Here is a 23,419-nt window from a genome sequence, read left to right as displayed (position 1 = left end):
GCACTGTCTTACGGTGGTTTTCCTCTTACCTCTCGGACAGGTCGCAGTCGGTGTTGGTCGGAGGGCAGAGATCGACCCCTAGGCCCCTAACGTATGGGGTGCCGCAGGGTTCGGTCCTGTCTCCCCTCCTCTTTAATATCTACATGAAACCGCTGGGTGAGATCATTCGACGGCACAGGATAAAATACCACCAGTATGCGGACGATACTCAGTTGTATCTGTCCGCCCCGTGCCAACTCAATGAAGCGATTGACGTGATGTGCCAGGGCCTCGAGGCTGTTAGGGACTGGATGGGGGTTAACAAGCTTGTACTCAATCCAGATAAGACCGAGTGGCTGCTGTGCTTCCCTCCTACTAATTGGCCAAGTGTTCCACCTCTCAGGCTGGGGGGTCAAACAGTACACCCCTCAGACAGGGTCGCAACTTGGGAGTCCTCCTGGACCCACAGCTGACCTTTGAACACCATTTGTCAGCTGTGACCAGGGGGGCATTTGCCCATGTTCGCCTGGTGCACCAGTTGCGTCCCTACCTGAACCGGGAGGCTCTCACAACAGTCACTCGCGCCCTTGTGACCTCCAGACTGGATTACTGCAACGTGCTCTACATGGGGCAGCCCTTGAAGAGTATTCGGCGACTTCAGCTTGTCCAGAATGCAGCCGCACGAGCGATCGTGGGTGCACCTCGGTTCACCCACGTAACACCTATCCGCGAGCTGCACTGGCTGCCTGTTGGTCTCCAGGTACGCTTCAAGGCGCTAGTCGTCACCTATAAAGCCCTCCATGGTATTGGACCTGGGTACTTGAGAGACCGCCTACTGCCAATTACCTCCACCAGACCAATTAGATCCCACAGACTAGGCCTCCTCCGAATTCCATCAGCCGGCCAGTGTCGACTGGCGACTACCCGGAGGAGAGCCTTCTCTGTGGCTGCTCCGACCCTCTGGAACGAACTCCCCGTGGAGATTCGAACCCTCACCACCCTCCAGGCCTTCCGCATAGCCCTTAAAACCTGGCTGTTCCGACAGGCCTGGGGCTAAAGAATCGTTGCCCCTATCTCGAATGGTATGATTGTTGCGCTTTTAAATTATGTATTGTTTTGTGTTGTTGTCAAATTGTCTGTATCCCCCTTCCCTTGTTTGAGTTGTGAGCCGCCCTGAGTCCCCTTGGGGAAAAGGGCGGCATACAAATGAAATAAACAAACAATAAACAAACAAACAAACTATCCTGAGGTCATTTGATTGCCATTTGCAACCTTTTCAGCTGGCTTCCAACAAACAAAGACTTTCAAATGTTGAAATTCATTTAACAACCATGTGATTTGCTTTACAACTGTGATTTCCTTAACAAGTGTCAGAAGAGTCATAGAATCAGGCATGACTCACTTAACAGCATCGCTTAATAATGAAAATTCCAATCCCACTTGTGGTCACAACATTTTATCAAATGTTGTTAAAGCAATGACTATTGTAAAATATAGTCAAATAAATTTTAACAAAGAAATAGACAAGCAGCTATTTTTATAGTGAATAGAACATTTGAGCAATATTTGCATTTGACCAATATTTTCATAGTTGTATTGATTCCATAGGTTGAATAATTTGAGTTTTCTAAAGTTCTTGTTTGCATCTGAAGAATTCAGTGACCAGTTGAGCCATATTATCCTTAGGGCTGTAAAGCAGAATTTATCATTTCCTTCTCTTTCAATAGGTCTAAACTATGTCATCATGGGCCAGGTAGAAGAAGATGGCAGAGGTAAACTCCTGCCCAGCAGTTTTACTATGAGTTTCAAGACTAAGAACCAAAAAATCCTGAATGCCTTAAAAAACAAAAGGTGCTGATGTAGACTTTTTGAAGCCATCTGTTTTAACTTTTTAAAAAAAATTATTCATACTGACAAAATATGCACTTTCCAAATTGGTATATTTTCTGGATTTTATAGCAATATAATCCTAACTGATTTGTTGATTTGTGATTCAAGTAATCAAAGAAAAATGTATTTCAAACCTTTCAGCCACTTGAAAGAACTGATTTCTACTATACTGACTTAATTACACTAGATTATTGAAGTTACAAAATACAAATGCAAAATGTATAATTCATTTTAAATTTAGGTTTTCATTTTCATTATATTATCAATCATGAAAACATTTTTAATAACTAAAAAACTAATTGTACTTTTCAAGCTTATTGCTAGTATTTCCTACAGTAGGATTTTGATTTAAGAGCCTGCAATAAGGGAAGAAAATCATAATGGATCCACTGCATTTACAAGTGGGAAGAGTGAAAAGACTAAAAATCCTAAGACATATCAAAGGCCCACAATTATGAGACAGAAGAACAATATTGTTTTTTATAAATAAATTTTTTCCAAACAGTGGAAAGGATAGTTTCATCTTATACACTGAATCCATATTTTGAACCTGATTTTCATATTATTGCTTTAAATGTTAAATGTGTAGATTTGATTGCTTTGCATGGTTCAAGATTATAGAATGGCTTTAAACTAAATGTAGAATTATCAGAAGATTCTGACTCAAATATACTTTGGACCCTGAACTTCAGTAAAATCTCTAATAGGATCAATACAACTCCACAGGACACTTATTCTTACGGTTTCTAATACATAAGACTAAGTCAGTTAAAAAGTTTTATTGAGGTTTGGCAAGTGATTGGCCTATTCATTTTGGCTGCTAGTTTTTTGTGTGCTAAATTTATAGCTCAAAAAGATAACTTTAAATGTATAATTCTAATCTCATTACTTTTGAATCTTAATATTTCAAATTCCAGGATGCTTAAGCATGAACCATATAATGTTGGATAAAGCAAGATCTTAGTGTATCATATTTTGATATTATTTTTAAATGCTATTCTTGGATATTTTGCTCACATAATAGATGCAAATAAAATACATCAATGCCAAAGCTTTGAATTAAGGCAGATTACAATTAGTGCCTGTGGAGTTGGCTTCATATTTCAAAATTATCAAATGAAGTTGTGTCATATTGGATTTGCCATATTGTAAAGTATTTTGATTGACCTTTTTATTTTGCTTTTTGAATGATTTATTCCTGTATTGAAGAACAATTTTGATAAATATTTTTTTCTTTATCAGATGTTGTTTTATTTTATTGTTAAACAGATTTTCTGGGAGTAAACAACAGAATATATTCAGATTATTTTGTCCTAAACAATTTGTTTGTAAATTCTCTTTTAAAAGTAATTCAATGTACCAAAAGAAAATCATGTATTAGGTTCAGTTCATTTATGTGATGTTTAAATATATTTCTTGCCATTTATTTTTCTGCTAATTGATGAAAGCACATTATTTATGGTTTTGACTGAATGGAAGAAAATGAAAGAAAAATAGGAAAAAAATAATATCAGAAAACAACTTTTGTTTTTCTATAATTACACTGTTCTAAATTATATACCTTTTATGATATTCATAACAATAAAATGAATGATTTCTCTGAGAATAAAGTTGGATCAGACATTAAGAATAGTATTACTTTTTATTTTAGAAAAATGCCAATTTATTTCTATACAACTGACAAGATAAATGCTACAATACAAAATAGTGTGTATCTTAAGTAAAAATCTTCGATTTCTAATCCAAAATTCACCTTCTTTTGGGGGATATTAGTTCAGGTTATTATACAAATGGAATATACAGACAATTCAAAAGAATCATCAACTTTATAATCATATCACTTGATCATTCTGTGGTGCAAAAATAGATTTGTTTATGGGTGTATGGTTGGAGATATGTATTTAAAAAGCCTCAGGAGAAATATTTTATTTAAATTTCATTCTCTTTATTTCCAATATTTTAGCAATTATTTAGATGACCAGCATCTGTTAGCCATAGTTTGCAGAATTTAATGGAAATAATCAATATATTTACAAAATAGATAAACCTAAAGTGGGCATCAATATATACATCAAGACACTCCAACATAAAATATATTTAAAAAATAAGTATGAGACTTAAACAAATGATGATTTCAAAAAGTATTTTTTGCAAAATGGAGAATGTAATCTGGTTAAATATGGTATGCTTTCAGTGAAAACAGTGAAAATATGTTTGTTGCACTTTACTTGACCCATAATACTAGTAAGATGTTTTACTATAAATATTTTAAGAGGATAAAATATTTCAAATATTTCAATATTACTTTTATAATGAAGATTAATTCTTATAGTAACCAATACAGTCAACAGAAGTACCATGCTTTCATCTAATTCTGTTGAATTATCTAAAGGAGTATGAATGTTGAAATTTCATTAATTCAACTATCGCATCTTGGAAATAATGTGATATAAATAGGTGCTAGAGATCTAGATATAAATGGCACCTTCAGATTATCTCTATAAAATTTTAGTAAGCCATCATTTTACTTAAAAAAAAAGAAACCATAGTCAATTTCAAAATATTAAATTCTTTGGTATTCATCAGTCTTTGAATACCAAAATGTCACACGGATGGCAATATGGCCTTTCAATATTATTCCAACTCCAAAAGAATTCTTTTAAAATAGTATTACATTAACCTAATTTGACAGTTTTCAGAAAGGTAGTTTTTAAAAATATGCTCATAACTGGTTGATGCTTACCTTAATTTAGAAAAGTACAATTGTTTAAAATATGTCAAAAATAATTTGTGCCTTCATTTTATACTTCAAAGAGGAAAAATTAAAACATCTCCTTCTCAAAAGTGCAACAGTGTACACATAAATTAGTCAATGTCCAGATGCTAATGAGAATATCAAATTTGACATATAACAAAATATTTCCATTTAGCTGACTATACAGTTTACAAATTATATACATCAAAAGCTTCACATTAATACAAAATCACCAGTTACTGTTTTACCACAGAACCTGGCAACAGTTTTTTCATTGCCTTTTAAAAATATACTAATAAAATTACTGCTTTTGAACCAGATTCTGTCCCCATCCAACACACTGCAAATATAGGTGCCTGAGTAGAATCATTAGAAACGTTTGAAAATTAGTTTCTTTGATAAAATATGGCATATTTTGATGTCCGAAAACCAAGCAAGTCTCTTATTTCATTTCGGAATTTTGATAAATCTTGTCTCAGTTCATTCAGGTTTTCTACTGTTGCCTGATCAGTACTTTGCATTCTCTGTCTCATGGAAGTCAAGTAACGATGGACTAAACAACACATCACCTTTTGGTAATTTTCATCTCTCTTTTGCTTCAAACTTTTCCACTCCTTTAAATAAATAATGACAAATTAGATAAATTGATGTAGCAAATCATGTTTTAATTGAATATTGATCAATTCTTGAGATATTAAGAATATCACAAAGAAATCAAAGTCCATCATAACTACAGGCTAACCATCCAAATAACAACTCTCCAAAATGTCACAAATTCCATGAATAAACTGCAAGGCGCAAATGATGCCCTATAAGATTTGTCAGCAGTTGCATCAAACAAATAACTAAGTAGGAACTTCTGATTTATCATTTAATCATTTCCTCTGGATTAATGACAACCTTTGACTAAATTGGCAGGTTTTTAATGTCTATAGCAAACATACTATAAAGTTTGTGTCTCACAAATCATTTTATCCTTATTATATTTGGACCTCATGCCTGTTTACTGAATTCAGGCAATATACGGATAGAACATGCATATTGTACAATGATGACCAAAATTCCAAAAGTATACAGAAGCTACCATGCCAGCAATCTCTTATTGGTTTGTCTATTTCACCTGCCTGCATGGCATTTGAACAAAGAACCTGCCCAAAATATGGGATTTTCAACAGATGTAATTTCTAATTTGCCTAGGACTATCTGCCACGAATCAATCCAGTGTTGAAGTCCCAGTTTAAAATTGCCCTGCTATGCTTGTACATGTGCATTTTTATGCCACAGCATGGCCTTATTCACAATAAGGCCATAATTGAATTTGGAAGTTTGTTCTGCTTAAAAGTAATACTATGGATTGTTTGAGTTGATTCAAGAAATCTGACAATTATTTAAGGATGCCAATTGCGCCTATACACATCCTAATCGAGAACAGTTTGCTTTACCATGCTTGTTCAACAAATGTTTTTGAATAAACCAAAATTGGTTTCATTTTCATAGCAAAAGCATACTGCCTTTATACATCCAAATGGGTAAATATCTTTACAATATTTCTGAAATATTTACATCCTTAATAATCTGCCAAGATATAAATTGCTATATATAGTCTTTGTTTTTCAAACATAACTGACACATAAGAATCAGACAATTATCTATGTGTCAATGTATGCATCTACTTATCTGTACTAATAAGTATATATAATTAAAAACTAAGTACATGGAAGTTACTTTACAATCTAGGGTCTGGCTACAACTGATGTTTCCCAGTACTTGTTAAAAATATACTTGCCCTAAAAATAAAAATATCTCTCTTTTGAGATACAAAATAATAATTCTTTTTCCTTGCTAAAAGTACTATAAATAATTACTGTAGCTATCACAATCATCCTGTCCCAAAGACTTGGGAGAACAACCAGGTCTTAAAAAAGTATTCAGTATTGTAAGGGTGAGAGTCATACAGATCTCTGGGGAATCATTCCCAGAGAAGACACAATTTGTGAGATGACATTCTTTAATTAACAGAATCCAGAGCATGACCATCCTGCTAAATTGTATTAAATTTAGAAACTATTGGAGATAGGCAATCCCTCAGACTTGTATTTAACAGACTAGTTTAGCATTACATTCATAGTGATGAGTGCAGACTCGACCCCCGAAAGGCTGCCAAAATCCCATGTAGATAAACTAGATTAAATATTTCGGAGACTTTGATGTAATACATAGAATTATACTTTATTTGCTAAGAGAAAACAATATCCTTATCTCAGTGTTTTTCAACCTTTTTTGTGCAAAGGCACACTTTTTTCATGAAAAAAATCACGAGGAACACCACCATTAGAAAATGTTTAAAAAATTTAACTCTGTGCCTATATTGACTATATATAAAGTCTTTTTCCCACGGCACACCTTACACTATGTCACGGCACACTAGTGTGCCACGGCACAGTGGTTGAAAAACACTGCCTTATCTGATACCACTACTTCACAAGCTGCACTTTCTCCTGAAGGATATCTCTGTAATTCAACAAGTTGCTTTCACCTACAAAGCCCTACACGGTACAGGACTGGACTATTTGCACAACTGCCTTTTACCAGTTAATTTTGCCTATCCGTGCATTTTACAGGATAGGCATGCTCCAGGTCTCCTCCTTAAAGTAATGACTTAGGAGGCTTGTCTTTTTTGCCTATTCTTTGGAAATATCTCTCTCCTCGTGCCCTTGAAATTTGGATCATTCTGACCCAGTTAGCCTTTAGGAAAGCCTTAAAATGAGGATTTTTCCCTAGGAAATGCACATAGAAAATCCCTAGGGCCAAGACATTATATGAACCTATATATCCTGTGAGGTGGAATGTGCAATTAATGAGCCTGGCTATGTTTTGTTTGACATGTTTGTTTTTGTTTTGCTTTTTGTTGATGTATGATTCATATTTACATGACCTTAAATGAAAAGTCATTTAATGTTCATTGCCCAGAATTATGACTGTTACACAAATTATATAAATATTCCAAAGTAATGAAGGAACAATAAAAAAATTAATGTACATGATTATATAAACAATTCCTTACCTTTAAACTGTTCTGCCGCTTAACTTTGCCTGATGACGTGTGAGAAGAAATCCATTTACTGAGACTATTAAATATGTAGCAGATTGTTTTGGGAGCAGGAATAATATTGAAAGGTGGAGGTTGCGTGCATTTATCATCGAAATAGCTAAGCCAGAGCTTCGCACGAGCAAACTTCCATTCCTTATCTTCATGATTCTGAATTATTTAAAATATATAAAGATGTCAGAAATTTTATTAAATTATGATTAAACACAGCTTTGTATCAAAATATTGTGTGCTACCTCTATGCCGTGTCCCTTTTAATGTGAGTCACACAAAAATAAAAGGGGTTCAATTACGCAGTCATGATCCTGACTTTTTTTTCTCCTCTTCCTCCCAGACAGGATTTACTTTAATGAATTAATGAATTAATGAAAACAGATGAATCCCATTAGTGTTTTCCAGGCATTATAATGTATTCACCAAAAATAGAAAATTCCACATCCTAATCCAGATAACACTATTATTCAAGCTTCAAATTTGTTATAAAGGCAGTAAAATAATAAAGTACTAAAAGTACTTACTGCTATTAGCTGAAAACTTTTATGAAGCATCGCCACTAAAAGCTTGGTAAGAACAATCACAACTACTACATTATATGTGCCAACAATAACAGCGCCCACAAAAGACTGCAATTCTTCACCATAATTAAATCTGGTGACAAATATAGCTACATGTGCAAGGGAGAATATATACCAAAACAGAGCAAAGCAGGTGCCAATAAACCTAAGGATAGAAAAAAAATTGATTAGATAATCCTTGAGGATTTCCATAAGGAAAGAATACATTTGTTGTATTGCTCATGATATTTAAAATCCAGATTACTCGACTTGAATATTTAGATCTAAAATTGTATAGGAGCCCAGTGTGAGAGAGGAAGCACATGATATGTATATAGCAGGGTGAAATAGTGTGAGAATAGAAGTATTCTATAATATGTGTTTTGATTAATAATTCAGGATAAAAATGAACTTCATGTGGCTCTGAAATAACTTCATTGCAACCTCATGGTCAAATATGTGAATTGGATTGTAATCTGCATTGGTTTACATATATCAAATTTTATCTCACAATACACGTAAACATTTGTAAATATATAGTGAATAATAAATGTCAAAAGGCAGAAATAAATACAAATACATTAATATAAATACATGCAAACTTTTAAAGTTCTAAGATTAGCCCCAAAATAAGATGAAACAGATTTATTGGTTAACACATATAAACTGGCATGGACACTCAGTATTTAAGAGACAGCTAATCATATTTGTTTCAAGAATGGCTGACTAATCTTTAAATGTATTGCACAGTATAAGTAGAACTGAAAGAGGAGGTGGTAGAGGTTTGGTATTATTTTTCCAGTTGTGAGTAGGAGAGAAAAGACAATTTGCAAGTTAATTTTTTCAACTCATTATTGTATGCATTTTACATCAAATACAAAATGTAGCATTATGATTGCTTTATAGGGCATATTTTATAATTAAGTAAAAGTATTTGCTTAAACAGAACTGTAGTTAAATCTTTCCTAGAGTCAATTACATGCTCAATAATGCCATTTTATATATACTATAGAATCAACCAAAAGTAAACTTCAATCAACTTAAAGTAAAGGGATTAACAATTTATTATCAAGATGACCACACAATTAGACAGTTTCTAATAATTAACATGTACTACACAAGGTACAGGCACATCACCAGCAATATGCATAGTTAGAGAGCATTGAAACTTACGAATGGAATGTGTCATTGCTTTGCTGCTCACAAAAAATTCCAGCACAGTCCTTCTCTTCATGGACAGTGAATCCTTTATCATAAAGTTGAGTCAATCCAATAGTGAATGAGAACAATACCAAAAGGAACATACCAAGAAATTTGCCAAAATCTTGCAACATCTGCCCCATTGAAATCTGAAAAATACACATTACTTGAGATTACTGAAATTAACATCAACTGATGACAAATTAAAAAAAGACAAAAAATTCCATGAAATTACAAAAGAGCACGTTTCTCTAAGAGTGAATGGAATATTTAATTTCATTTTATTTTGATGAAAAAGTAAAATAGTATCCTAAGTAAATAATTAATTTAAAATAATCTAATGTAATGTAATATAATATGTAATATAATATAATATACTATTCTCTAAAATTTAATTACTGAAGAAGTTTGAAATCTGATAACTGAAACTTACCTATTTTTAAAAAAAAGTATGCATTTATATTATTGTTTACTTCAAAGTAAATCTAGCTATTTAATGAGCTTTCTTCCTGCTAAAAGGTATATCCATCTTCATTTTAAGGTAATGTATCTCAAATAGGGATACAAGAACACTAGAACTTGTAAAACTATGAACTATATAACTTTCTAGTCCTCCACCTTCTTCCCCTTGAAATCCTGGAAATAGTAGGTATAAAACATTATTGTTTCACAAATAGTTTAGTATCACATGTTTGATGGAGTTCATAGCCTTTAACAAACTGTTAATAGCAATAGCATTTAGACTTATATACCGCTTCACAGTACTTTCACTTAGAAGTATATGTATTGGCATACAGATAAAATGTGCTTCCAACAATTCCCCTTTTTAAAACCATTTCCTCATATTAACCATGTCAATTAGAATGATTTAATAGCAATAATTTATTAATGAATATATTTCCAAGGTATTTTTGACACTGATATTTCCATGAAGTGATTTACAATAAATCTAAAAACATGCCCAATGTATTAACAGCTTTTCAAAATTTATTTAAGCAAAATTTATTATTTTATCAATATTGATGAAAATTGACATTTTGCAGTAATATGCTTCACATTTCATTTGATGGGATACCTTTATAGACATTTAAAGGTTAAGTTCTATTTCTGTAAAATGGAGCATCAGCTACGGCTATATCTGCAGTCATTTCAATATCAGTATCTCATTTAATGGTTGTTGTTTTTTTGCCTGTTTGGGTATATTGGAATACTGACTTTGCTTACAGGGACTAATAAAAATGCATGTCACAGCTTTAGCACATAAAGAAATGTTACATGTTGAATTTTTTCAAGGTGAATTCAAGTCTATACTCTTAATGGTTATAAACATTTAATAACAAGGAATTTGCAAGAGATGTTGTGATTAAAAATGGAAGAAATATGAAGAAATAAGTACAGACAACAGTACAATATTTCATAGATATTATGCAATTATGCATAATTCACATTTATTTACACATTTGAGTGTTCATCAATAGAGGAAAAACACAGTGCCCCTTGATACACTAAAATATACATAAATAATTGATTACTTTATAAATAAATACTACCAGTTGAATCATGTGGAATTTAACTCTAATTTTGTTTCTACAATTTTGATTCAATGAAGGAACCACACCTTACTCATACAGGCATAGCTAGTTCAATAAATGATAGGGAGGGCAACTGTGAATACACTCAATGATTTCAGTAAGTTTAATTAAGCCAAGAAGGCCCATACTTGAAAAACAATAAACAGTTACCTACAGTAAATTTAACAATGGTGGTCATATGTTCCTATCGCATCAAAGTTGATAGTCATATAATAAGATACCTGAAGTGGACCCAGGATGGAGCTTGTTGTATACATGAAGAATAGTCGGAGATAACTGAGAACATTAGCAAAAGCAAAGAGTCCTTCAGCCACAAGTGTAGGATGGAAAGCATCCCAATCCTTCCTCTCAGCAAAATCATGGAACTGGAATTTTTAAACAAAACTTATCATTCCTTCGGATATAACTGATGAATAGTTCATCAATATCTCTCATGAAACATATTTCATTATTTAATAGGTTTCTACACAACAAAGTGCTTGCTGAAATACATATGTGAAATACAGTATGTGCATATACATACACATGATTGTAATCCATCAGTTTATTACTAGGAAATTTGTTGTGCTTTATATTTAAGAAATGAAAGCCAAACTAAGTATATTTAGATGGTTATTTCTTATTAATTTTGATAATACAGTATATGCATATATAAAACCCATGACTTATGAAAGCTAAAATTCTAGCTATATCTTTGAACAGTATTGTAATGTTCCTCTTATTTCATATTCTATTTTTGGAAATGTATTTTTTGTGTGTGTCTGTGTGTGTATATGTATTTGTGTATGTATGTATGTAGGTATGTATGTGTACACACACACACACACAGAGTATATATACACATACACACAATATACTGTAGTTATCCCAAAAAGAATTTTAGCAAATAACAAAAAACAAGAAATACTGAAAGTTCTTTACATTAATTTAATATTTTAGTTATCTTTATGTCTCTTAGTTTTGTATTTTCTCCAGAGTCAACTGGAGATAAGCAGCCAATAAATTTAAATAATAAACACATTAATGCATAAAATGTCTACTTCTGTAGCAGCATTAAATATATACAGACCAAACTCAAAGACATACCAGACAATTTTAAAAATGAATGTACTAAAGACTTCAATTGTTGAAAAATACAACTTAATGCTCATGTTAACATAAGAATAACTATTTACCTTCTTATGGGCAACTATTTTGAGAGCAAAAGTTGCCAAATACAAAGAATTCATGACAAAACTAAGTTGATTTCGTGATTCTTCTAAAAAGTCTTCCAAGCCATCATACCAAAGCCTTTTAACATCTGACCATACCATTCCTTAGAACAGAAAACGAAAAAGGGTGTTCAATCTCAGTATTGTCTAGGTATACTTTTAAATAACAGAAAGGTCAGACTATTAAAAAAGTCATTCCAAGAAGTTTTTAGTGAAAAAGCAGATTAGAGTATTGCAAAATATTATAAAACAATACCGAACCTGAACTATCTAATATTCAATATATTCTAAATAAAAGTTACCTTATAAAATAGTTTTCCACTATAAATACGTTATTATATTTAATAATAAATATTACACAACATTGCTTTAGGATACAACAAAATCGTTGAGAATATAAGTGGGTTTGTCTCCCCCTCTTGTTATTTTTCAACAGCTTTTTTCCCCAACTGTTAAGCCAGTTAATTTTTTTTTGTAATAGATTTGTATTGGAGGTAAAACTCAAAGGTTGAGAGCAATATGTCTGCAAAACATGCTAACTTAACTCTACAAACAACTGACAAACTATTTAGCCACTGGCAAACAGGAGGTGGCATAACAATTTAACAAAAAATTTACATCGGTTTGTGATAAGCCTCATTACCACAGCAGTAATTTGTTCACTAGCCTGTTTTTAAAATGCTGAATATTCCTAAAGTATTCGGAAAAAGCATTTTACAAAGCAGATTATGGCAAAGAAAATAACTCATCATTTCATGTGACACATGAAAGTAAGCACATCCTTTGGAAAACTTGAATGGCTGTTTCAAAGAATGTCCACTACTATCTGTGCATATATAGCTCCTTTGCTGGCAGTTTCAGCAGAAGCAGTCTCCATGTACACACAAGCACACATTTAGAAAGTTGTTCCATAGCTGATTAATGCTTTGAGGAGGGTGTTAATATACTTTTCAAGTATATAAAGTTGATAACATACTTTTCAAAATTCTGCATACTTTACAGAGACTTAAAATGCAATGATACTGAGAAAGTTTCTGATCCACTACTGGTTCTACAGGTGAAACTCGAAAAATTAGAATATCGTGCAAAAGTTCATTTATTTCAGTAATGCAACTTAAAAGGTGAAACTAATATATGAGATAAGACTCATTACATGCAAAGCAAGATAGTTCAAGCCGTGATTTGTCATAATTGTGATGATTATGGCGTACAGCTCATGAAAACCCCAAATCCACCATCTCAGAAAATTAGAATATTACATGCAATCAATAAAACAAGGATAGTACATAGAACAATATCGGACCTCTGAAAAGTATAAACATGCATATGTACTCAGTACTTGGTTTGGGTACCTTTTACGGCAATTACTGCCTCAATGCAGCGTGACAGGGAAGCTATCAGCCTGTGGCACTGCTGAGGTGTTATGGAAGACCAGGATGCTTCAATAGCGGCCTTCAGCTCTTCTGCATCATTCGGTCTCATGTCTCTCATCTTTCTGTTGGCAATGCCCCATAGATTCTCTATGGGGTTCAGGTCAGACGGGTTTGCTGGCCAATCAAGCACAGTAATCCCACAGTCATTGAACCAGGTTTTGGTGCTTTTGGCAGTGTGGGCAGCTGGAAAATGAAGTCAGCATCCTCATAAAGCTCGTCTGCAGAAGGAAGCATGAAGTGCTCCAAAATCTCCTGGTAAGATGGCTGTGTTGACTCTGGTCTTAATGAAGCACAGTGGTCCAAAGTCCTGTTGTTCAGTGGTCCAAAGTCCTCTTTTCTGATGAGAGCAACTTTTGCCAAAAGCACCAAAAACTGGTTCAATGACTGTGGGATTACTGTGCTTTATTAGCCTCTCCATTCTTCCTCCATACTCTGGTCCTTGATTTCCAAATGAGATGCAAAAGTTGTTCTCATCAGAAAAGAGGACTTTGGACCACTGAGCAACAGGACTTTGGACCACAGTGCTTCATTAAGACCAGGGTCAATGCAGCCGTCTACCAGGTGGTTTTGGAGCACTTCATGCTTCCTTCTGCAGATGAGATTTATGGGAATGCTGACTTCATTTTCCAGCTGCCCACACTGCCAAAAGCCCAGTGAACCAGGTATTGCTGCAATGACTGTTGGATTACTGTGATTGATTGGCCAGCAAACTCGCCTGACCTGAACCCCATAGAGAATCTACGGGGCATTGCCAAGAGAAAAATGAGAAACATGAGACTGAACAATGCAGAAGAGCTGAAGGCCGCTATTGAAGCATCCTGGTCTTCCATAACACCTCAGCAGTGCCACAGGCTGATAGCTTCCATGCCACGCTGCATTGAGGCAGTAATTGCTGCAAAAGGGGCCCAAACCAAGTACTGAGTACATATACATGCTTATACTTTTCAGAGGTCCGATATTGTTCTATGTACAATCCTTGTTTTATTGATTGCATGTAATATTCTAATTTTCTGAGATGGTGGATTTAGTGTTTTCATGAACTGTACGCCATAATCATTACAATTATGACAAATCACGGCTTGAACTATCTTGCTTTGCATGTAATGAATCTTATCTCATATATTAGTTTCACCTTTTAAGTTGCATTACTGAAATAAATGAACTTTTGCATGATATTCTAATTTTTTGAGTTTCATCTTATTATCATATCAGATTGCTGGTTCTTGAAGGATCAACTACAGGGGTGGTATTCACTTACCTTCCCTACCAGTGTGCAAATGTCAACTAATACATTTCCAGACATAGATGAGGTACAATAATAAAGATACTCCATCTGCATCTATCTAGATTCTGCCTTCCTGCTATTATAACTTTTTATGTGACTGGAAACACAGATTTTTCTAACTTTGCCATCATGGATACAGACAGTTCAGTTCACTGAAATTAAGCCCAGAAATGTTCTTATAAAATTGAATGTTATATTAAAGTATATATCACACAAGTGGTCATCCAAAATATATTCATTGACAAAGTTAGAATTTTAACAGTTTTATTATACTTACCAATGAGCCACAGTATTAGAAGATAGTCTATTCTCTCTAATGCTGGTCCCATTGTGTTTTTCTTATCTTCATTGTAGACAAGTGAGTACAAATTAAGTAGTAACAGAAATGTAAAATAAGAGGCTCCATGAATGATAAATTTCATAAAAGGAGTATGAATTATTCTGCCTATTTGAGATCTTGGTGCCAATAAATAAGAAAAAGATAGTAGAGGCCAAAGGATGCCAACTGTCAAGACTGTCAAAATCTTCTTAAATGTATGCTTGCGGCGATAACCAGCCATTTGTCCAAACCAGACAGTATTGAGAAACTGCTGGCAATTAGATTGGGAGACAAACTGTAATAGAAAAATATTTTACATGAATAAGCACTTTCTAAAGAAGCTAATGATTTACATTCTTGGTTTAAAAGAATAATAAAAGTAGGTAGAAATCATTAGCTACATAATAGCACTGGAGGGTAAATTCATTTTAAACATGTAAATTCTATATAATTAAATATAATCTGATAATTAAACTTCATTGTATATTTAAAGCAGATATTCATTTTATGTTTGCTAATACTAGAACAACTGTAAACAATGTTTGTGTGGTGTCCTCAGCCCCAACTGCTGAACTGGTGATGAAGGCTGCATTGTACTATAAGCTCCACCTCTTTTGACCATATTTTTAATGTGCCATCAGAACATTCGTATATACAAAAGGCAAGACCTGCAATGTAACAGTGCAATGCTGTTTTTGTTGAGCTCACTAGCCTGACACACAATAAAACATTTAAAATCTTAACTATTATAGCAACCATATATTATAATTTCCCTTACTTTGGGCTGTGCTTTCTCAGCACTATATGTGTGAAACAGATTTCCCATTTTACAGAACAATGCTCGTTAAATACACATATATAGACAGCAAAGTAGTAGAGCCTTGCCAGGTTTATACACTGGCAACATATGGCTTTTAATCCAAGATGAGAAAGAGCAAGATTGTAAAAATAGTTATTCACTTTCAGCTAGGAATAATAACAACAACAACATGATTGGAATGCTGAACAAGAAATTAAACTTCAAAATGGTCACATGAGAAAGTGCTGCTTACATTAGTGCCAGTCATCTCCTGCACAAAACCTTGCACCATATTTTATAGAGGTAATTAACTTCAGCAACTATATTACCATTACAGTATATAATGCCAGCCAACAGAAATTAGACTAAAATTCAAAACTCTGTGCCACATCAGAGGTATGAGGTAACTAGAGCAACAAAACTACTGAATTCACTAATTCAGTGAATCTACTGAATTATGAAAAGAAACTCGTACTAATATGGCATTAATTCTCCCTTGCCATTCAAAATCTTGGCCCACAAATACATTGACTATTGTCTTATAGAGAAAAATATTGTGCTAGGCTGCTAATTTATATCCTATGTTTCAGTGGTAGGTTGCCAATTTTTTACTACCAGTTCGGTAGCAACCCATCTCTGCTATGTTTATATCACAGTCATTGACTGCCAACCATAATTATGACCAGAAATTACATTCCTAAGAAAAGCAATTGTTGAGTGGTGCCCAATTTAAAAGCTTTTTTGCCATGGTTGTTAAGTGAATTGTGTGGTTATTAAGCGAATTTTTCTGCCATTGATTTTGCTTGTTGGAAGCAGGCTGGGAATGTCACAAATGGTAACAGACAGCGTTACAAATACATGCTGGTGCCAAGAGCCCAGGTTTTGATCATGTAGGTACCTGAGAGACCGCCTCCTGCCGATTACCTCCCATAGACCGATCAGATCTCACAGGTTAGGTCTCCTCCGGATTCCATCCGCCAGCCAATGTTGGCTGGCGACTCCCCGGGGGAGAGCCTTCTGTTGCAGCTCCAGCCCTCTGGAATGACCTCCCCGTGGAGATCCGGACCCTTACTACCCTCCCGGCCTTCCGCAAAGCCACCAAGTCCTGGCTGCTCCAGCAGGCCGGGGGGGGGGGGCTTGTGAAACATCCAGCCCCACGGAAACTGTGAATGTTACGGTTTTTTTAAAGTGTTGTTTTTGTCTAGCTATTTCCCCTTCCCTTGTCTATTGTGAGCCGCCCGGAGTCCTTCGGAAGTGGGCGGCATACAAGACAAATAAATAAATAAAATCAATAAATAAATGTGACTACAGGGATGCTGTAAGTGCGAGGACTTACGAAGTCATTTTTTTCAGTGCTTCTCCATAATGTCACTAAACAAAAGATTGTAAGTCAAGGACTTCCTACAGAAATTTAACAGATATATTGAATTAATATTACAATTTTTCTAATTATTAGAAGTTGGAAACTTACTAAGACACATATCTATTTTATCCCATCTATTTGTAACAGGATTTTGTATTTAATAAATCAAAAGTGACATACTTCCTTTTGGTTATACTTAATGGCAAGCTTTAGGCGACTCAAATTCATTCTCTCTTCTCGTAATCCTCGTTTATCCACATGTTCATCACTTGCAGTATGATTCAATATAACTTCAAGCTCCCGGGAATTCCGTGCTTGAGCAAGCAAATCTTTAGCAAAGGTTTTGCACTGCTGAGCCAGTTCCTCATAATCATTTCTAGGAAATACACAAAGTAACAAAACTGACTTCTAATGCTAATTTAATATAATCCAATACTAATTAGATTTAATCTAATGCTAATATGAACAAAAAAGAAGAATAAAGGTCCTTCCTGAACAAAAATCAAGATGGTTCAAATAAATTATTTCAGTCACTGAAAAAGGACAAACTTTAAAAAAATTAAAGATGGTATAGTAGTTAAGGTGATGAACTAGGACCAGGGGATTCAGGTTCAAATACCTCAGATATGGATGACTTTAGCAATGGGAAAAACTGAAAGAGGGAATGCTATAAATCTTGCAACCCATTCATAAATTCATAAGAAATAAATAATTTAAATAATTTAGCTACATTGTCCTTAAATATCCCTTATTTCATTTACTAGATTTATGGCTGACTTTTATTATATACATTTTAATGCATTTGGGAGTGGAGTTTTATTGTAGTGCTGTGTTGATTTTTATTAAATTTGGAAGCTTAGTATTTGGATGATACCACCAAGAAATCTCTGCTCTTTAATCTTATATAAATAATGGCACCAAGAATCAAGCCTGAGCTGAAGAAGACTTTATCTTTTTAAGTCCTCAGTGATGCATACAGATTGTTTGTTCTAAAATTTTTTTAAAAATCATTTCATTACCATGCAAAATAGAAACACGTTATCAAAATAGAGAATAAAATATTCATGAATGCAACCTTATATTTTTCTTGGCAATAGTGCCAAAGTAATTTGTCCATGTGACCTTCAAGCTATATCAGTATATATATGTAATTTAGGCTCCCTTATTCTTCTTCAATAATTGATATATAACCAGAGTAATTGTGTTTGAACCAAAAAGAAATACAACATAACACTATATAGATTTTGTCCTTAACTAAACATTTGCTATAAATCTTTGAAGTATATGTAGTATCTTCTAAGTTAATTGCAAATTAACTTAGCTTAAACAGTTCATGAAATATTTGTATTTAGTTCTTGTTCTTTAGTAACAAATTCAGGTATATTGTTTATTCTTCAGTATGTTTGTCTAGGAATAAAAGCTATAGCCTGTGTGACTCATTTCTTATCAAATATCAATGAGTTTGGGTTGGAAATTTTCTGTTTATAGCATATATACAGTATTGTTAGCCAGGCTCACTTGTGATATGCCTGCATCTAATAATGTCATGCTGCTGAAATTACAATAGTAATACATATTATCATACCTGAATTCAACTTCTACAAGGCTTAATTCTCTTAAATCCGCACTAAGTTCAAAGGCTCTCAGAATTGGATCCTCTTCTGTCAACATTATTAAGGCAGGACTAGCCAAACATCGATAAATATCAAGACGAAATCTGCAGTGGCAATGTCAAAGAACACATCTTAAGACAAACAGTTTTTATTTAATTAAACATATCAACTCATCATTTATATGAAACCTATTTTAGAAATCTGATATATATTATTATCAGTAAGCAAAAGAGTTTCCTCCAATGCATGTTTTGTAAGAAAGTTCTTAGATGTTTTTAGTTTTAATACTTATAACAAATTTAATTAAAGACTTTATTATAAGATGTACTGCTATCCATTATTGTTTAAGGGACAATTGTTTTAGATTAAGATTTTCCAAACATGCAAACCCATTAATCCTATTCAAAACAACTTTGTCAATTTGGAGTATTATTGTAATTTCATGACAATAACAAAAATGTTGTTCGTATCTACATTGGAGGTTATGCGGAACTAGATGTGGCAAACTAATCCTGCATAACAGTGTTACTTTTCCTGTCTTGACAATCTGATTTAATTTCAGCTCCTGCTTGACTCTGAGTGCAATGCCAGTCTTCCTAAAAAAGCAGGCCAATAAAAAGGGACTTTTATCCCAGCTTCTATTTTTGTGCCAATTATGGCCTTTTGGTGAGAAAGAAGCCTTTGCAATAGTGACTTACTGTATGCTCTTATCACTTATAAAGTAGAATACTACAATGTTTTCAATTTTGGGCTGCCTTTGGAGAGCACCCAGAAGCTACAGTTGATACAGAATGTATATTAACTCTTTGCCTTTGCCTGCTGTTTGGTGAAAAGCACTATAGCTAAGAAATATTAGTTGCCAATAAATTGCCAACTAATTGCTAATAAATTCTGTTTTATCTGTTTTTATGAATAATATGTTTTAAACTGCCTACATATTAGCAATTTATAGTAACATGAAAGAAAAAAATAGTTCCTTGTTTACAAAAGTTTCTTCAGGATTACTAGTGATATAGTAGGAAACTAATTTATGACCAGTGAGATCACTAAACCATTGTGTTCACTACTTTATAATGACCATAAGCAATCATCCAAATATTTTTCCCAATTCTACTCTGATGGCAGGGATTAAACTTAACATTTTTTCATGCAAAACTATATACTCTATCAAATATATCCTTGTCATGAGCATTCATTTTATTCTAAAATAGGAACTAAACTCCTTTATGATTATTACTTAAAATGGTGGAAAAACTGCAGATACGGATGAAGATCTAATTATTGTAACCTGGAGTGACGTAAACTATCTTTTTTGTTCTTGGCTGTACACAATGTACATTCACACCCCACAGCATGAGGTTTGGGTAGCGAAACATCCTGTTTTAAGAGCATTGTAAGAATTTCATAGTTGTTACGGTGAGCAGCTAAAATGACAGGTGCCACATCCATAGTTGTTGAGTATTCTGGATTCTGCATACGTTCCATTAATTTCTGCAACACAGATACAAAAGTCTGAGAAAATAAAATAAGCTTGATGAATTAGTAATGCAGAGATGAAATCTAAGAGACATCTGATTTGAAACCAAAACATACATTTTAAGGTCTTAAATATATTTAATTTCAAAATTACTAAACTGAATGCAATGACTGATAAATGTTAACTATGTATATTTTGTTCCATGAAGAATTATTTCCTGAAATGAAAAATGCATACATGGTTCTAAAGTCCAAGTGCTATTTCTCTTAGTAGGGTACTAAGGAGTAGAATGAATAAACTGTTATGCTTCTTATATGCTCCTTCTCCTTCTTAAGAAGCCAGATAGAGACACACATTTGTACCTGAAGTGATAAAATAAAAAATAGACTAATATGTACGTGATAATTTGAACAGTAACTTCTAGTGATTCTCCCAATTTAAAAAAAAATGTAATAGAAAAGGCCTTGTGAGATATATTGAAGATAACACACTATTAGATTTACATGCTATAACAGTTCTTATCTTTTTGGTAATGTTTATAAAAACTAGAATTAGAAACATTCCCTTTTATAATATATATGGGATAGTCCTTGACTTACAACCACAATTGGGCCCAAAGTTTCTGTCACTAAGTGAGACATTTGTGAATATTGCCCCATTTTACGACCTTTCTCACCACAGTTGTTGAATCACTGCAGTTGTTAAGTTAGTAACATGGTTGTTAATTTGACTTGTCCTTGTCTTTGCTTGTCGGGAAGTTGCAAAAGATGATCAGATGATCCTAGAACACTGCAACTGTCATAAATTTGATTCACTTGCCAAGTGTCTGAATTTTGATCACATGACCCTGGGGATGCTACAACAGTCATGTGAAAAAGTCATAAGTCACTCTATTCAGTGCTTTTGTAACGTTGAACAGTCACTAAATGTACTGTTGTAAATCAAGGACTACTTGTATATACAAGTCAATGTTTATTTGAAAATTTAAGACAACCTTCAATTTGATTATTTATAATTCAAGCAGTAGAATGCCACAATGGTTAAACTAATACTTTTAAAAAAATATGCTTTATAAATAATCAGTAAAATAGCTTCAAGACCACCCTCAACCATGGAAGCTCACTGCTCAATATAACTCACAGGATTGTCATAGGGAAAAGTGTGTGGCAGAGTGCTATATATGCTCATGAGTTCCTGTGTATAAAGCTAATAAATAATCAGAAATAAAGAATATATCTTCCCATTTTCAGGTATATAATCAAAAACTTTTCAACTGCTCTCTAAAGTTTTCAAGATCAAACTTTTCCCATTATCAAAGATTTGACATCATGAGATGCACTCTCAAATACATAATTAAAGTAATACTAACAACAATTGTTGGTCTACTGGATCGCTTTGGTCGATGATTAAGTAATATATCAACAGCTCCCACAACTTCTGAATCAATGGCCACCAATAATGCATCTGTAGACTGAAGAAAATTAAAGCACAAATAATATCAAATTTCATACCATGAAAGAAAATATACATCATTAAATTACAAAATGACAATGTTCTAAAGGAAAGCAAAAATGATAGAAATTTCAAATTTATACTGATGGTATTAGTAGTACCTGACAGCCATAATCCAACAGAAGCTGTAGAATGTCTAGATTCTCATTTTCAATACTTATGGTAATAGCATTTCTCCCAAGTACATCCACACAATTTATGTTCATGTCACCAGAATTATTCTCTTCTAAAAGTTTCTTCACCATGTAAAAATCACCTAAACCAATAATATATAAAATTCTATTTTAGCAATTTAGATTTTAATGTGTAATGACTTTTTAAAATATTTATTAAAATTTTCAGCAAGTCAGCCATATGTAAATTTTGTTTTAAAAAACAAGTATTCCCTTTAAATATAGAAATAGAGAAGAATGATCAAAAGCTAGAATTAACCAAATAAAATGGCACCTTATACTGTAGTAGCGTTGCTTGACAATCTAATTAACTTTGGGCTTTTTAGCCAAGATCCTTCATCAACAAAGCTAACAGACATACATTCCCATAAAAGGGAAGAGAGGAAAAGATGGGTACTTTTGATGCCTTTTGCTATTGTTCTTGCTCATTACAAGGAATGTACATTACTCAGCGGGTCAGTATCAGAGTGCTACCCCTTTTTACGGGTCACATTCTGTTTATTCGGATTGATTTTCTCATCCTAGGTACGACGTTCAGGAATAAGGAGCGGAACCCCGGCCTTTTGCGGTACTGTCCGCTTGGATGCTAGGCGGATTCCTTGACGAAGGCCCGCTCGCTCCTGGTTGATAATGCGGGTGGAACGAAAATAGTTTCCTTGTGGCAATGAAGGGAAAAGCGAGAGACAGACCTTTGTCGCAAGCCAGCAGGAACAGTTTCTCGTCCAGGGTGGTCTCCTCCTTCACCTGCCGGACGTCCTTCAACGCCAGCAGCTTGTTCGGGGAAGCCGAGGCCGATGGGTCTGCACTCTGGTATAGAGCAGCCATAGCGCCGGCCCCGCAGTAAACGGAGGGTCATCGGAGAGGCCGCTCTGCAAAGCCACCTTTCTCCTCCTTCCTGCCTCCTAGACCTGCAACCCCGCTGGGATACCCGCGAAGTAGGCGCGTCTCACGTGCCACCCGAAGGGAGAGCGACGACGCGCAGCTGTCAAACGGGAGCGCGAGCGACCGAGAGGTCCGCGCACGCGCAAAAGGCTTTTTTCACCTCCCCTGATTTCTTTCGCCGCCGAAGACCGTTAACGGTCAACCCTTCCGTTGGAGACGCAAGCGGCTGTCTCTTACTGCCGTTGTTTGTCCCGGACAGCGAAGAGGAGAACA

General features: G+C 34.2%; 2 protein-coding genes across 2 annotated transcripts in view; one reads left to right on the top strand and one right to left on the bottom strand.

Moving 5' to 3' along the window:
* Window positions 1-2,558, top strand: part of PCOLCE2 (procollagen C-endopeptidase enhancer 2) — a 30,969-nt gene extending 28,411 nt beyond the window's left edge. Inside the window, 1 exon segment of the mRNA XM_032224872.1 lies at window positions 1,707-2,558. Coding sequence (XP_032080763.1) covers window positions 1,707-1,837 — 131 coding nt within the window. The 3' untranslated portion in view covers window positions 1,838-2,558.
* Window positions 2,559-3,589: 1,031 nt separating this feature from the next.
* TRPC1 (transient receptor potential cation channel subfamily C member 1) lies at window positions 3,590-23,202 on the bottom strand. The gene is made up of 13 exons (XM_032224862.1): window positions 22,954-23,202; window positions 22,193-22,347; window positions 21,949-22,050; window positions 20,391-20,593; window positions 19,075-19,206; window positions 17,670-17,865; window positions 15,286-15,622; window positions 12,255-12,394; window positions 11,301-11,444; window positions 9,461-9,636; window positions 8,252-8,453; window positions 7,689-7,883; window positions 3,590-5,238 (listed from the first exon to the last, which is right to left on the bottom strand). The coding sequence occupies exons 1-13, from the start codon at window positions 23,087-23,089 to the stop codon at window positions 5,011-5,013; spliced, it is 2,346 nt and encodes a 781-aa protein (XP_032080753.1). The 5' UTR covers window positions 23,090-23,202; the 3' UTR covers window positions 3,590-5,010.
* Window positions 23,203-23,419: the final 217 nt, after the last annotated feature.

Source organism: Thamnophis elegans, chromosome 10 (genome assembly GCF_009769535.1).
Source record: "Thamnophis elegans isolate rThaEle1 chromosome 10, rThaEle1.pri, whole genome shotgun sequence".
Lineage (NCBI taxonomy): Eukaryota > Metazoa > Chordata > Lepidosauria > Squamata > Colubridae > Thamnophis > Thamnophis elegans.
This window is presented reverse-complemented; position numbering and strand designations above follow the sequence as displayed.